At 38.0% G+C, this 16,779-nt stretch overlaps 1 protein-coding gene and 2 non-coding genes across 3 annotated transcripts in view; all 3 read right to left on the reverse strand.

Moving 5' to 3' along the window:
• LOC140953427 (large subunit ribosomal RNA) overlaps nucleotides 1-593 on the reverse strand; it is a 3,641-nt gene extending 3,048 nt beyond the window's left edge. Inside the window, exon 1 of the ribosomal RNA XR_012167455.1 lies at nucleotides 1-593. This exon is cut by the window's left edge and continues 3,048 nt beyond it. This is a non-coding gene — a ribosomal RNA (large subunit ribosomal RNA).
• A 231-nt stretch (nucleotides 594-824) lies between these two features.
• LOC140953429 (5.8S ribosomal RNA) lies at nucleotides 825-978 on the reverse strand. The gene has a single exon (XR_012167457.1). It is a non-coding gene; the product is annotated as a 5.8S ribosomal RNA (ribosomal RNA).
• A 7,644-nt stretch (nucleotides 979-8,622) lies between these two features.
• Nucleotides 8,623-16,779, reverse strand: part of LOC140951704 (2-aminoethanethiol dioxygenase-like) — a 32,089-nt gene continuing 23,932 nt past the window's right edge. The window contains exons 5-10 of the mRNA XM_073401018.1: nucleotides 13,851-13,956; nucleotides 13,095-13,149; nucleotides 11,759-11,809; nucleotides 10,957-10,988; nucleotides 10,587-10,635; nucleotides 8,623-9,995 (exon numbers count right to left, since the gene is read on the reverse strand). Of these exons, the coding sequence (XP_073257119.1) occupies nucleotides 9,939-9,995; nucleotides 10,587-10,635; nucleotides 10,957-10,988; nucleotides 11,759-11,809; nucleotides 13,095-13,149; nucleotides 13,851-13,956 (350 nt within the window). The 3' untranslated portion in view covers nucleotides 8,623-9,938. The remainder of the gene's footprint in view (nucleotides 9,996-10,586; nucleotides 10,636-10,956; nucleotides 10,989-11,758; nucleotides 11,810-13,094; nucleotides 13,150-13,850; nucleotides 13,957-16,779) is intronic.

Consider the following 16,779-nt stretch of genomic DNA (forward strand, 5'->3'; position numbering starts at 1 on the left):
CCTTCCCGGAACCTTTGAGGCCCAGTCCCAACCGACGTTGACTCGCGTCCAAGAGAAGTGCGACGGTCGGAAGCGACGGGCCCGAGACCGCGGTCCATTCAGATCCGCAAGCCCCGGACCGCCACAACCGCCCGGCTGAATCTCAAGGGGCGCATTGCTGAGTCCATTCGTTTCCCTTCAAACGGTTTCACGTACTTTTTAACTCTCTTTTCAAAGTTCTTTTCATCTTTCCCTCACGGTACTTGTTCGCTATCGGTCTCACGTCAGTATTTAGCTTTAGATGGAGTTTACCACCATTTTTGGGCTGCATTCCCGAACAACCCGACTCTTCGAAAGCACATCGTGAGCGGCCGGCCGAGCCACAGACGGGGTTGTCACCCTCTATGACGTACTGTTCCAAGCAACTTAGGCACGACCGATCCGCCTAGAAAGTGCTTCTCGCAACTACAACTCGCCGACGCAAGCGTCGGAGATTTCAAATTTGAGCTATTCCCGCTTCACTCGCCGTTACTGAGGGAATCCTTGTTAGTTTCTTTTCCTCCGCTTATTAATATGCTTAAATTCAGCGGGTAGCCTTGCCTGATCTGAGGTCAAGATTTGAAATTTGTCACCGCTTTGTTTGTCTCAGCTATTGGGACCGTCTGCTATTGGTTTTTTGGGCGAAGGAAGGAAAATGTTATCTTTAGCCTTCGCACTCAAGTTTCAATAGAGAATGCGAGTCCAATGCTGCTGCCCTTCAAGGGACACGGCGATTCAACTTTAACACGCCGTGACACCTCAATACCGCACACGAGTCAGTCAAGTCATGCGCGTTCGATAAAATCCGACACTCAGACAGACATGCTCCTGGGAGAACCCAAGAGCGCCATTTGCGTTCAAAGATTCAATGATTCACTGAATTCTGCAATTCACACTACATATCGCAGCTGGCTGCGTTCTTCATCGATACGTGAGCCAAGAGATCCACCGTCAAAAGTTGTCTCTCATTTTTCGTTCTCTCGTTCTCATACATTTAATGCATGATACATACGTTCTCAGTCTTTCACGTTCAAAGTGATATAATAAACACGATGGCGGGGCTGGCGGAAGGAACCTATCCGCCATTTAACGACACACGCCTGTGCCGACCCCTAAAGAGTTGTTTGACAGTTCACACTGGTTAATGATGTTTAACCTTGGATTCTTTCACATCGGTAATGATCCTTCCGCAGGTTCACCTACGGAAACCTTGTTACGACTTTTACTTCCTCTAAATGATCAAGTTTGACCAACTTCCCGGCATCCGCCGCTCTGTTGCCAGAGTAGCGGCGCCAGTCATGAAGGAGGAATGGCGTTAACATATTACTTTTACACGTCAGTGGATTTCTGTTAGGGAAATTGTTTATCTCGGTACAGGTTGTTGTTTTATGTTTGAAAAAGGGAAAGAGAAGAAAAAGAAAAAAAAAAGGGGCTTCACGCGGATTTGAACCCGGAACCCGCAGGTCGTTGGTTATGCGCTTGACCAGTCTACCATGACGTCTCTCCTACCATTCAGGTGAACTGTTTAATTATATATTGAGGAAGAAACTTCTTTGTAACTGGCACGAAGATGGATGTAGTTCCTGATATTTTTCAACCGCAAGTACTAATGTCAGACCTAAACACCGGTTAATACTGAAGTCCGATCGTTGTCTTTGGTTTTTGACAGTATTAGTAATTGCTCCAGCTTAAAATAGGGGATGCTTTTGCCGGGTAATGTCGGGGGACTGGGATTTATACGTGATATCATTACACGACGTGTTGAAAGTATGATATGAATATTTATGACTTCTCAGGCAATATGACGGGATATTATCGCAATGCATTATGGGATCGATTTTTGTTTTTTGACAAGGAAAGGCCCCCCGCCAAAATTTAAGACAATTTTTACAAGTCTAAAAGGGGGTCCAAATTTGCCAAATCCACGCACACCAGGAGTTCGCAAATGGACCGTAACTCACAGTGCTAGTGGCTTTTGGCGACACCACCTCTTAGACTTATGCGCCTGGCTCGTGTGCTCTCGACCACCACCTTTCATACGAGTGCTGAAAAGCACTGTTGACAGCGAGGAGCACGACATAACCCAGTTCTTCGGGAAATGTCTGACTTTTTACGGGAATCCAGGCTTAATGATGCCCTTCATCCACCAGACGGAGCGCACAAACAAAGCAGTGTTTTCAGCAATCGAAGACGATCCTACTCCATTGCCTCCGACCTGCTTTGCTATGAAGTTTGAAGTTTGGCGGGACACCTACGTCACAATTGCGATTGTCAAAATTCATCACCAGTTTACTCCGAGTGGTATAAGGGAATTACTGTAGATGAAGTTGCGCAGAAAATATCTTGTGAGTACTTTGTTTTTTCCTGTCTCTTAAGCACCTGTAAGGCAAGTCATAACAATTTATCGCGCAAAAACGAACTTGCAACATTTGTTAGCACATATCCGCACTTCTCATGTTTTCCGGAAGTAATCCGGAAGTATCAGTTTCCCAATGGTCAGTCAACTTCGTGATCTTATCACTCCTGTTTGTTCTGGCTAATATTTGTATACTTTGGTCATTCATCTTGGCCAATGTACACAGCTGTAACAATAGTTAAGGAAAATTGGAGAGGAACAAAATTATCACCCACTACCTTCTGCCACACTCAACCTGTAAGCAATGTGCCAATACAGCAATAATGTTTTAAATCCCGTAAACAGCAAAATATATTAATTTTCAAGGTTTATTATGTTGGATCACCTGCAAAACCAAAAAACAGCAGCAATCCTGCAAGCAGCTCTGTTTTGATTCTCATGATTGACTTTTCTAGTCATTATAACAACATTGAAGACATATCCCTGTGGTTCACAGCTTTGCTAGTGTGCACTATACTTTTGACTGTTACGAAGATTTATAGCCCTGTTACTTCTACGGAGTTTAAGAAACAGCCTGGCTCATAAGCTCTCGACTGCCAATGAAACAGTGGTAAACATCAACTATTTTGTGCCAGTATTATCAAGGGAAAGGTTACACAAATAAACAAAATGATCATTAACCAAAAGTCTGATTATTTTCCAATTCTCTTAACTTATCCTTACAGGAAATGTTAGCGGATAACTCAGGAACATTGATAGACGGAGATTGGGGATGAAAGTATTCACCGCTACATCTGACACATTAGCAGGTAATATTTTGCCTTACTAATGTAATACAACAAGTAAAGTTAATAGAACTTACATGTACACACTACCTTCCTTTATCAAACAGTCACAATATTACAGCTACTGCAAATCCCATAAAACTCAGTTAGGGTACAGTTATGGTATGCTTGAATATAATCAAGTTCTCAAACACCTGGTCCTATTTGTTCCAAAGGTGGGAATGCTATCCATCAAATCATTCTCAATACACTGTATTATGCAATTGGTTTTCCTAATGCTTATCCACTAGATAATGACTCTCCAGTGGATAGTCCTATCTACCTTTGGGACAACCGGGGCCTGCTGTCACATTTACTAGGGAAATGTTGTCACTGTTTGAGTCAGGATGCTTGAACATCCCCATCACTCTCAATAAACATTGCAAAGATCACTCGATACAAAAATAGCCACAAACATCTACCCTTTAAGCAACAAAAAACCCCTGACATTTGTTCCAACAGCATATTTAATTTACCCATGTGTAATCATGAGGGTGTCACTTGGGTATGGAAATTATCCCTGGCTACTACGAAACATCACCCCACTTACTTTGAGCAGAACAAAAAAAAAAGAAAATAGAACCAAAAGATATTGAAGGCTGTTCTGTTATTCCCCAGCCACTAGTTGCATGTACCTTGCAGTAATGACAGCCCTGTCTGTTAACACTTAAGTACCCATTCCTTGTCCATTTTCACACGGTGGACACATGACCTTTATCTGCTTTTCACATCAGACATGGACAAGAGTACCTACCCATTTCTGTCTAATCCTCAGTCCTCAGATATGACTACTAACAATGATATTAAAAATAACGAGATGAATGCCATATGGTGGGAACATTTTCAGAAGAAATTCACCTATCAACATTAGGGCTTCTACATTTAACTCATACAAAAATTAGTACAGTGAGAACCAATTCTAATCATTGGAAGAGAGGCTGAATTCGACTTCAATCAAGGAATGTGTGCCTCTCATAACATTTCTGCTTTCCAAAATATGACATCAGACAGTAGTTTTGTGTACAACAAATAAGACGACAATCACACAAGGTCAATGATCATTCCATTCATTCTAGGTGATCAACATACCTTCTCCAGTACATCATGTTCCTTAGAAGGAGTTTCTTAGAAGGAGTTTCTTAGAAGGAGAAATTGTCTCCATTATATCTAGCTTTCTACCTACTTGGTAGTATGCAATTGGATGTTCATGCTGTCCACTTGATGGTAAAAAAATTTCATTCATGGCCATCAAAAATATATATTCTTCCATTTACTGCATATCTCAAAACCCTATAACAGAATATGACTCTCAAAATGTCTTGTGACAATAATGATTACATAGAAAGAAAAGAACAGTAATACCAATGGAGAAATAAGACTTGCATCAGTTTACAAGGTGGCAAAATAAAATAAACCCTTCCTTATCAAATTCCTTCTTACAATTATAGCTCTTTTCATTTTCGAACTGCATTGCCAACAGCCATACACACTACTTAACCCTTAAAGCCCTATTATTAACATACAGATTCTCCATTCTGATCTCCGCATGCTCTGATTAAGAATAAGTTCAGTTCCAAGTACCCTTTAGCCCACAATATTAACATACAGGTTCTCCACACTGATCTCCCCAAGTTCTGCTTAACAATATGATGACTTCCAAGTACCCTTTAGACCACAATATTTATATACAGGTTCTCCAAACTGATCTTCCCATGCTCTGTTTAACAATGATGACTTCCAAGTACCCTTCAGCCCACAATATTAACATACAGGTTCTACATGCTGATCTCCACAACTTCCGTTTAACAATACGATGACTTCCAAGTACCCTTCAGCCCACAATATTAACATACAGGTTCTACATGCTGATCTCCACAACTTCCGTTTAACAATACGATGACTTCCAAGTACCCTTCAGCCCACAATATTAACATACAGGTTCTACATGCCCATCTCCACAACTTCGGTTTAACAATACGATGACTTCCAATTATCCTTTAGCCCACAATATTAACATACAGGTTGTCCATACCAATCTCTGCATGTTGTGTTTAAGAATAATTTAACTTCAAAGCACCGTTCAAGTCCCAATATTAATGTGAAAATTCTCCATACTGATCTCCACATGTTCCACTTATTACTTTACTTCCAATTTACCCTTTAAGCTACAACATTCACATGCACTTTCAAAATGGGTTTCCCTAAGAAACATTTACAATTATCCTGTGGGCACCAATATGAACATACAGATACTGCATACATTTCCTTTAAGAATTATGGGAGCCCCAAGTTGCTCTTTAAGCCCTAATGATCACATAAAGATTCTCCATACTGAGAACCATACATAGTTGAGCTCCAATGCTCATATACATATTCTCACTAATGATCTCCATACATTTGCCTAAAAGGATCAATTTAACCCACATACATCTCATGCCTTAATATTGACATATACAATCTCCATACATTTCCTTTAGTAATTACTTGACACCTAACTCCCCTTAACCTCCAATATCCACATTAAGTCCATTAAAAACTAATCTCTAAAAAATTTCTTCCATTGTCAGACCCTTTTCTTGTTCATTATTATTTGCTATTAATTCTAATAGCCTGGTCTCTTTTGAGTCACTATTGTCAAGAGAAGATTGATGTGAAGCCTTCTTGACATTTATAGTTTAGACTTTGTTGACAAAGGTAGCCTTGATAAATTGGGAGGAAAAGAGCACACCAACCTAACCGTAACTAAATTCTTCAGTCAAGCAGACAAACAGAGCATTTATGACATCTCTCAAACACTTCTGATATTGAATAATGTTAAAAGATGCTGCTCTCCTCTTTTTCAGGATCCCAGAGTGAAGAGATACTTGATAACAGGATGAAAGACTACAAACAATGAATTTGTAAGACTTTGTATTAGTCTATAAAAAGCACCAAGGAAAACTTGACACCAAACAATTTGATTGAAAATATGGCGTGGAAGTCACTGCAAAGTACATTTGAGATTATATCTGAGAACAGAATCCAGGAACACAACATGTTCAATGACGAGTATTACTGGACTCTCAAATGATATTTCAGTTCCTTAATCACAGTACACATTTCAACATGAACTGGGTTGTTTTTATTTCTGAGTAAAGTCATATTATAGCCTGAGAAAAAGGAAACAGTTGCATTTTAACTGGACTTGTCTACCTTATAAAAAGAAAAGATACACAACAATAAATTTCTTATTAACACCATGTGGAACACTCTCACTGCCCCTTTACCTTTTAATAGCAGTAGTAAATAATTCCCCTTCAAGCTTATATTTTCAAGTCTCACCCATAAGGGGTACTATAGAATCTATAAAGGTTGTCACTAATAACACTAACGTCTAATGAGTTAGGAGGTGGGGAATTGAACAAGGAAAGTCTTTTCTTTTCATACAAATACATCTGGCAGCGTGGCTCATAGTACCTGACAGCCCTTATTGATATCGTTGACAATTTCTGTTGTGTCTCTGACCCCAAGTCATTTTAACGAAGCTTTGGACAATTGCCAAAAATGCTCACACTTCCAGTCCAGACTGTCTTTTCATTAAAGATTTTCCATATGGGGTAATGTGTTTAAAGCTCTTGGATCTACTGGATCAGGATAATAAGCCAATATACCTTTTTTGACATTATGTGGAAAATGTGTGAGGCTAATTGGACAACAAAATAGATTTAGTGAGCTGTCTACAGAAAAAAAATGAAATGCATAAAACAGATAATAAAGCCAGCCAAGGAACGTAACAAAAGTTGGGTAGAAGATAATTATCTTCATCGCACTAATCTGTGAGGTTCTTAAAAGTTACAGAATTTCAACAACAAGATTGCTTTAACCAACTTAGTGATTCACCCTTTCTTAATTATTTACCATATGCGGCACCAGCTCATGTAAAAATTACTGTTCAAAATAGACCAGTAATCTGTCCAGTAATGACATTTACAACCAGTAGCAAAGGAAAAAATCTGTTTTCACCTGGAAAGGACAATACCATATGCAGCTCCAAACATTTACTATGCTAACTGAATTCTCAGGTGGTACCCAAGACATCCCCCCCTCAAACTTTATACTCTCCCCATTGATAGGGGCTTCATACTTGGGCTGTCTTAGTCTAAGAATCGGCCTACATTTAAAGCTCGAAGGTTCAAACAAATTTTTGTTTGGAGACTGGGCATCCCCCTTATCTCAGGGTCTGGATGACCCCCACCCCCCCTTATCTCAGGGTCTGGATCCACCATTGCAAAAGAAAATGAAAAGCGGATATTATATCCACTGATGAATCTTTTTTCCCCTTTTTAAGGAGGGGTAACACTCCAAACAAAACCTAACCTAACACATAATCTGGTGGGCAATGCAGTTGATACCTTCAAATGATCCTCATTTGCTTCCCCACCATTCATCATGTCTCTTCACACCAGTAGCTGCATATAGCCACAACTCCCTCACCACTGAAGGAACAATTTTTGACATGACTGACCACAACGTCTAAATAATATACCACTTCATTCACTAACCTGATGGAAACTCTTCTTTGTACAGCATCACAACACTCGATAATTAAGAAGTGACTAACAACAATAGCAATAAAGAACAACCATTTACCCTTGTTAATGTTGACAGTGCAAAGGCTACAAGAGCAGAAAAATTATAGCCATAATTTATAAAAGCAGTTGCAAGGTAACAAGGACTGGATAGCAGGGCACAAGAACATGGCACCCTCACATTTTCAACTCAGTGTTCTAACCCTTGCCCACACAGGTTCATAAATGAAGCATTAAACCAGAATAACACATTCCACATGCTTTGTGCATCAATCGAGACACCTACCTCATGGAACAAAGTCGCAATTTGGAAGTTGCATATGGTATTTGTTCTTTCATCCTGCACTATAAGAATGATTTGAAGGACAAATTTTGATCCATTCTATTGCACAACCTTGTAATAGCCTATACGATGACCGATGGCATCCACAAACCAGCCCCACATTGCAGATTATCACAACATTAACCACAATCAAGCAGAAAATCAAAACGGCCAATTCAAATCAACACATGTACCTTCCAGTTCACATTATTGAAAATCCTTGCACACCTATGATACCTAAGGTACATTTCAAAAAAAAAAAAAGCAGTTGCTCACCACCCTGAGTTTTTCTTCCTCAATTTTCGGTGCACTCTATCCACTTTCATCAGAGCTTGACTGTTGACTTTTAAAGTTTGTACTGATTGGTGATTGTGCAATGGTGCTGATGGCTCTGATTTAAAACTAATGGTATGTGAGCGCCTAGCCGTGCTTTTCTCTCATTTATGGCATCTTTGATCACAGTGGAATGCCATGATACCAATAAAGCCTCATACTTCCTGCAAATATTTCTATATACAACCAACCCATGCACAATCAATGCATAAATTACATTTATTTCAGCTAAGGGTATTGATGGATAGGTGCAATAGATACATTGTTGAATTGCATAAGAACTGAGAAACATTTAATTGATGTAGAGCAGTAGGTTTTCTAGCCTGTGAAGTCAAGCTGAGATCTGATGTCAAACTAAAACATTCACAACAACGGTGATTTGTCGTTTTAAAACGTCTAACATACAAGAGGACGTTATCAATTCATGGTCATACAGTAACTTTTCAGTTTCAGAAACAGCATGAATTCACATTGCTAAAATTCCAGTCTTAACCAGTCAATGAATTAAAAATTAAAACAATTATTTTTCAAGGAATTAAGCATTAGTACATTAATAATTCTTTCATGTTATATAACCTTGTGTAATCCTCTTACATGAAAGCCAATGAAAAATAATGATAACCGCACTGCTGACATGATCAAATCAACATTTTAAATATATTAGGACAAAATTTTTCAGCAGTATTCCACTGAATTATATAAATACTATTAACGTAAGGAGCCGGCATTTAAGCCATATACTTCTGTAAAATTCAACGGTATGAATACAAGGCTAGAAACCTCTTTTTGTCTTTCTGCAAGTGACAATTGAAGATTATTATCTATGGTGATTTCATCTATTTGTTATTATCTCCAATGTTTTCAGCTATATTTCTTCACTAATAATGAAAATACGCCTTAAGGAAGAGACTTCTCCTCCACTACTTCAAATGAAGGTTTGATACATGACAGAACACCTTTAAACACAAAACACCAACAAGGTGACAATAGCCACATATCATTAATGTGAAACACAAATGACACAACCTTCTAACTAATGCACAGTTCTAGCTACATCCTAAAATGCAGTGTCTACTTCACTTTAAATTATATGATGAACTAAACTTTGAATAATACTTTACTTAACCTTTGAAGCATAATATAGGGACACCCAAAACACCTTCACAGGTTATAGAATAGATGTTATGAAACAATAAGAACTTGTTAGCAAAAAGGGCATTCTGAGAGGAAGATATCAAAAGCCTTTTTGTTACAACACTTTTCATTTTCTACCAAACTGTTTACAAGTTTTAGTAACAACTGTGTTAAAATATAATACTCATAGATTTATGTGTTTAAAGAGAGCCCTCTCTTTTACTGTTAATGTATAATTAAAAGCACCATTTTTAAGAAACCAACCTTGAGACACATAGGACTGACTAACACTGACTATACTTGGACACAAATCTTGTGCAGAAGAGCCTCTATTTAAACAGCATTCTCCTGTTCTCCTACATGCACATTTCCTCTTCAACTCATCAAGTTTCCGAAAGTTCAGAAATAACTTGCAAATTGACAAGTGGTCCACTGTATGGCTGAACAGGAAAGAAAAAAAAGGACATGACCATCTAGCAATGATGTGACCCTCATTTCAGAGTAACTCGTGATGGTAACCTTCCATGCTATCAAAGAGTGATTAAATGTTATGAAAACGGCTTTAAAACAACTCAACCCATTCACATCTACATCACTTATAACCCTTACCAAAATAAAACTCCTTACATTGTACTACTTGTCCTACACTCAATTTTAAAAGCCCAACAAAGCTTTCATTCCTAACTTGTGTAAATGAATGACATCTTTTAAACCATATCCAGATAACTGGCGCTCAGTTAAATAGACTGGGGTAAATGCATTAAGGAGTGAAAATTCACACAATTTTGACATCATAAGGCATTTTACAAGGAGTTTGCAACCTTGCCATTTGTTAAACAGCTCTACATAAAATTTGGAAACACTACAGCAACTGTACAGGACCAGCCTAAAAACAAGTATCAAACTTCATTTGTTGATGCTAGAAAGTGGGCAAATGGTTAAAGGAGAAATTTTACTGCAACAGTTAACATTCCTTTTCTATGACAAACATGGTAAGAATCTACTATAAAAAAAATTATTAAGCTATTCACCTGTGTGTCACAGTAAAATTCCCGTGGCGCAGGAATCTCCACGATCCAGCTGTCAGATAACAAAGACCACATTGATAAACATTAATATAATATAGACAAGTACATGTCAAATGCAGAGCTGACATGTTGCAAGAACAGCTGTGTGGGAATATTCAAATTATTTTTGCATCCAAAACGAATTTTCATTTTTTTTGAACATTACTGAGGCAGTGGACATTTTCAGGGAGTGAGAACTGTTATTCCATGTTATTGTTAAACATGAAATGTTGAAATTCTTCACTGACAACAGTTACACACAAATCAGATACTGTCTTTTAGATCATCTGCCAAACAAGATATTACTTCAATTTCTACACTGTAAACTTAATACCTGTCAGTGCCATCAAGCTGGATACCAGGATTCTAAAAAAAAATTCAATAAAAGAAATAGGTCTCTTTATGACTGCAGCATTAACTGTAATAACACCCAGGAGTCCTTAAGAATTTATTAAATTGTGTCACTGCTTTCCAGATGAAATTCAAATTTGGTTTTTTTTCGGGGAGAAGGGAAAAGCACAGAACCCAGAGAATAACCTTTCGCAGCTAACAAGAGATCAAACAACAAACTCACGCCACATATGCTGCCATAATATGATGTAGATTTTGCTAATACTGTCTTGTATTAATTTACCCGAGGGAGCCCATTCCTTTTAAGTCTGGTGGCTTCCCCTGGGCTTCCTCACCATTAGCTTTTTAAATATTTAGATTTTCTTGTTTTTTTGTACGTCTGTATGGCAAAAAATAAAGTAAACTGAACTGAACGGAAGAACTCTGGGATATGAAACTGGCCACATTGAGGGACATAAGCTGACAAAATAATTCAACCCAATTTTGCCACTCTGTTGCCAAGTGACATAATACATTCACCTGTATTCACAGTGACCAAGTTCTAGTTTTCTACAGATTATAACAAAGCTTCGTGAAACATGAAGGTAATAACCACCAGGGTAGGACATTTCCAGTACCATTATCAATGTTTGCAATACACTTTGAATAAAATTTATCTTTAACTTCAAAACATTCTATATTCTCACCGTAATGGTCTGTAATCAGTGAGGGAAAGAGAAGTGGGGTTAATGCAACCTCTCACACAATCTGTTATCAATTTGACAAACACCATGTTCTTTACATACCTGGGTTACTGCAGAAGGGTCACATTCTTTAAAATATGTACAGTCTCTTCCCTAGGTAAGGTAAGTAAACTTCAGAAACAAAAACATCTTTTGGCCATCAAATTATAACAACCACCGTTAAAAAATTTTCAAAAAATGGTCAACGCCTAGTATACAGAACAAGTGAAATAAAGTCTTCTAGCTATTAAATTAAACAAGTAATGCAGATATATTATAACAGGTCAAACTCATCACCAATTTATGAGCTTGGGAACTGGTGCCTAAAAGGTTATCGGGCAGGCCAACTGTGAAAAATATGGCAAGGAGGTAACCAGGCAACCCTGGAAGTGGAAACCACCCCTGCCAGCAGCCGCTAACTGGCAGCGTCACACTGAGAGAATACTCAGTGGAAAAAATACTTACCCAAGTGAAATACTTACCTGCACACCCACACATGACAGCAGGGAGGGAAGAGAGGGAGCAAGAATCCGCCAAGATTCGCCAGTACAAAGCGAAAAGGTGATTGGCAACGATCAGCTAGAATAGCTTGCAAAATAATGCAAAAGGATAGCGCCCCTGAAAACCCCAAGTGGGCCCGCATGTCATGCATGCTAATACGGAAACACCACTGGCTGCATTGGCTCGAGGATAACTTAGCCTAAATAAAATTTAGCATTTAAACCCTCCTGTCTTTTTAATGGTTATCTACTTGAGGAAAAGGGTACATTCATAACAGTAATTCCACAACATGCCGAAGACCCCCATGACCACAAAATTAATATTGAAAACAAGGCCCCCAGATCAAGTAATCAGGATATTTATATTTCCATTAACCAGGCCCCAGTTTTTTAAAAGTTGGATTGCTCTATCCATTGCATAAATTTGTTCTTGGTTTGCAAGCAGGTGAAAGCGCAGCAGTGTTGGTGGTCAATTCTATACAATAAAAATTGTTTTACAAAAATTTAAATGAAAATGGCATTTAGTTCCCGAGGGAGAGAAATGATTTTTTAATCTTGATCACCAACACAGGTGACATGATGTCATGTGCAAACCAGCAACATAAGTAAATAGCCCAATTCATTTCCCTACTACTGACTGGATGGTAATTTACTCTGTGCATAGTGCTTTCCAGTTTTTGAGCAATAATATTGGGGCCCGCACTCTAGGGAACCTTTCCTTTTCACGCTCAAACGTTTCATAATATTGCTTGATTAAAGCCATGGAAGGATCCTGGTGAGCTTTGATGTTCCAGAAACTTATCTTTGGCTACTATTTCTTGAATTACCTTATTTCACTAAATGATACTTTTATGTATAAATTGTTTGCCAAATAACTTCTACAGCAAAAATCCTCTTACTTGTTCTTGTGCATAAGGAGGAGCAAGTATGTCAACAAATGCTGATGGACCAGTGCTAAAAACACAGATAGAGCACATTAAAATAATAACAACTTTGCTGCTTTTAGAAGAGTATGATATAATATTTTTGCCCAACAATAGTAAAGAACATTTCAAACTTTCCCAGCTACACCTTGGTCAAACAAAAGATGATAGTTTCAATGCCTCAATTGCAATTTAGTGAAACTGTCTGCGCCTTATGAATGGCAAGGCAATTCTATTGACTGGTGTTAACCATAGATAATAATAGACCATTTCCGAGTTCCCTTCGGCCTCTGTATCAAAACAAGGATAAGTGCTCAGCCTTTGATAGAGTAATGATTTTTCATTCTCATGTAAATAAAACTCATTTTCACAAGAAAGATTGTGCACTTGACCTCATTATGAAAGTGAGTGTTTTTGGAACTTGAAAGTGGCCTATTACATTACATTATTATACAGTGATGCAGTTATTGTAATAAAATTTCTCTTCCCCACTGCCTACTAAACACTGATCCTAAAATTGTTTCAAAGAGGATTCTCTATACCCTTGGAGCACCAGTGTCAGGAAAAGAAGCATTTATTCAGCACATAAAACCCACTGCTCATAGGCCACCACCAGCTATGTAGCTTATTACCTAAGGCTAACTGGAGGGGGTAATGTCTTGAGAAAGAGAGACAAATATTCTTTAAATATTTGTAATAAATACTCTAAGGAGGTGAAAAACGAATCATTACCTGGTATTGTGAATGGTGTGATGGTTGCCAGACGTTGGTGTTAATACACAGCTTCCACTATCTTCATTAAATGTTTGCTCAGTCTTTTTGCACCGAATTAGTCTCCCTGAAAATAATCATTCACTTAGACCATCACAAACAGTCATAAGATGTGACTGGGATTTAAAACTAAAAGGGTAAAAAAAAGAAAACAAGCTTTCATATCTGAGGAAAACTGGTAAACAATCTTAGCTTGGGGAAAAAATGATGAGATCTGAAATCATGAAATTTTTCTTCCATCGACAACTCACTTTATACCCAAGCAAATGCACCCTACAGCAAGAGGTATGTATCACAACAGTGAAATGAAAAAATAACTTCCCAATGAGAGGGATGTATAAAGGCAGTCATAGATTTTTAATCCTGTTGGGGACCCATTCTTTGGCCCATGATTGGGTGAAATGCTAATAATCACACCTTTTAAAATAATTTATCAAGCTTTACAGGAACCATCTTTTTCACAAATCACCATGCAGTATACTTTCAACATTGCTGATTCTAGCTGTATGCAGGGGGGTGTGTCAAATATGAGCCTAGTATACAGCCTTACTCCTCCCCGGGAAACTTTCTGTAGCTCAGTGATTACAGCGTGCCACACATGTTTGGAAGCTCATGGGTTTGACTCCTGTCTCAGGCCTGCCAAATGTTGTTTGTAAAATCCTTCAAGTCCATTTCATATAGTTATGGTTCAAACTGCTTATGTACATTATCTCGTTATAAGGCAGCTATGTTCATGTTCTTTGTAATGGGGCACCCCACTCTGTTGTTATAATCTCTCGCTCCCAATCGCCTCCTTTTGTCTTCTTGATCAACAAGAAAAGGAGGCTCAGCCTTTGAAGTTGTCCCAAACTTCTGGACCAGTCAACCTTGGTTTCTCTCATCAATCCATTTTTTGAGTTCAAGCATCCATTGATTAATAACCAACGGTCACAACTGAGCTCCCTGTCCTGAGAGCATGACTATTAAGCCTTGGGTGCAAGTGTAATTTACAAGTGTAACCATTGCTTTACAATCTGACTAGCAATAGCTAAACTTTTAAATTACTGTTAAAAAAGTTTTATTAAATTTAACCCTGGGTTCAAAACCGTATCCTAGCGAGAAGCAGTGCACGCTCAACAAAGATCTTACTTTATTCCAACAGAGTTTTTTCTGAGTTGAGCAAGCCAAAAAAAAATATTGTGAAGGTAGGATGACTCATATGACAGAAAAAAAGACAAAACAACTGCTCTGTTGGTTATTGACTTTCATAAAGAATCAAGGTTCTGAAAAGAACCAGCTGGATTTTGTTAAAGTGGTACACATTACACATTGTGCGAATTTCTGCATCTCCTTCTTGTGCTTCAAACTTCTCATCAAGAAGTTATCAAATATTGACTTTTTTTTCTTCTGTTAAAATGGTTTCTCAATATCCTTCATCAGATGATGCACAACTCCACAGGGGTTACACCAATAGGGATTCACTGTATAGATCACTGTTCTGTTTCCATATTTTTTGTGCCTGCTGTAATAACCAGTTCCTCTCTTTGGGATGATTCTTCCTGATATCAATATCAGCAGGAGCACAATGCAATATTCTCTTAACAGGGTTTGTATACCTCTTCCCATATACATTTCAAGGACCCACTTTATTACTTATTTAATTATTATTTATTTCACACACAATCCAAACAAACTTTGTAATCTTGACATGGTAGCTTGACACAGTAGCAAAAGCCTTTGTATTTGCAATATAGCTTGGCTGTTGAAATGAAAAGATATTTCCTAATATAGATTCAATTTAATGGCATGTACCCCAGACAGTCTGTTCATGTATATAAAAAGCTGCATCCCCAAATTTCAACTTCAATTTTCAAAAGATGATAATAAAAAATTAATACTGAAGTTTGCTAATTCTTCGTCTTGAGCTTAGCTTTGGCTGTCTATTTGCAGCAAGCTTTCAAACATTAACTCTCAAAATAGACACCTTTTGAAAGATTTTCTTGACTTCCAATTTTTACTTCAGTGTGAAAGGCAATGGTCCATTGTAAAACAGTAATTAACAGGCCATTAACCAGAGAAAAAAGATGACATTTCGCTAAACACCCACCATTTTTTTCCAGTACAAAACATTGTCTGACAGGTGATTACAGATATTCCGTACTGATGACCCATCAGTACCCAGATCTGGGTAGTGACATGTCATCAGTATGGAATTTCTCCAATTGTTGCACACATGTTATTTTGCAGGGACAGCAGGGGTGGTATTGTGAAGTGTTGGCTGCTTTCTCAGCCTAAAGAGCTTTAGAACCGAGGCAAAACAGATGTGCCAATTATTTCTCAAGAAAAACATTCTTCAGTATTTTCATCACATAAAGCTTAAAATCACACTGTTTGTAAATCAAAGTTGTCTGCAAGTTACCATTGTTAACTGGAAACATCAGCAACATTAATTCAAGCAACAAAACTTGGCAAACCACCCATTCTGTTTTTTTGGTATGTCAAAAGTTTAGTCTGTTTAGCTGCATTCTCAAAGTTATGGAACATATTCTGAGAACTTAGAGGATTGGGACTGCCAGCACATGGGGAATGAATTGGATGTCACAATTCTTTGAATGAATGCAGCTTGCCTCATTTTAAACTAGACTTTAAAAACCATTCAAATCAATGTTAATCGTTTCTGGACAATACACTGTTCAACAAGTTGTCAGTTGCTCTGAATGGACTTTTGAAGTGTCTAAGGAGAACTACCTTCCATATGATCATGATTGAAATTCATTATTCACAAATATTTATATCAATGAGTTCCTGGGTGCTACGTATATTTGAAACTTTTGTCTGAAAATTTATGTACACATTAACATTGTTAGTGTTCTTACTCATTCTTGGCATGGAAAGTGCATGTTATATGTAG

This window comes from Porites lutea, chromosome 11, assembly GCF_958299795.1.
Source record: "Porites lutea chromosome 11, jaPorLute2.1, whole genome shotgun sequence".
Lineage (NCBI taxonomy): Eukaryota > Metazoa > Cnidaria > Anthozoa > Scleractinia > Poritidae > Porites > Porites lutea.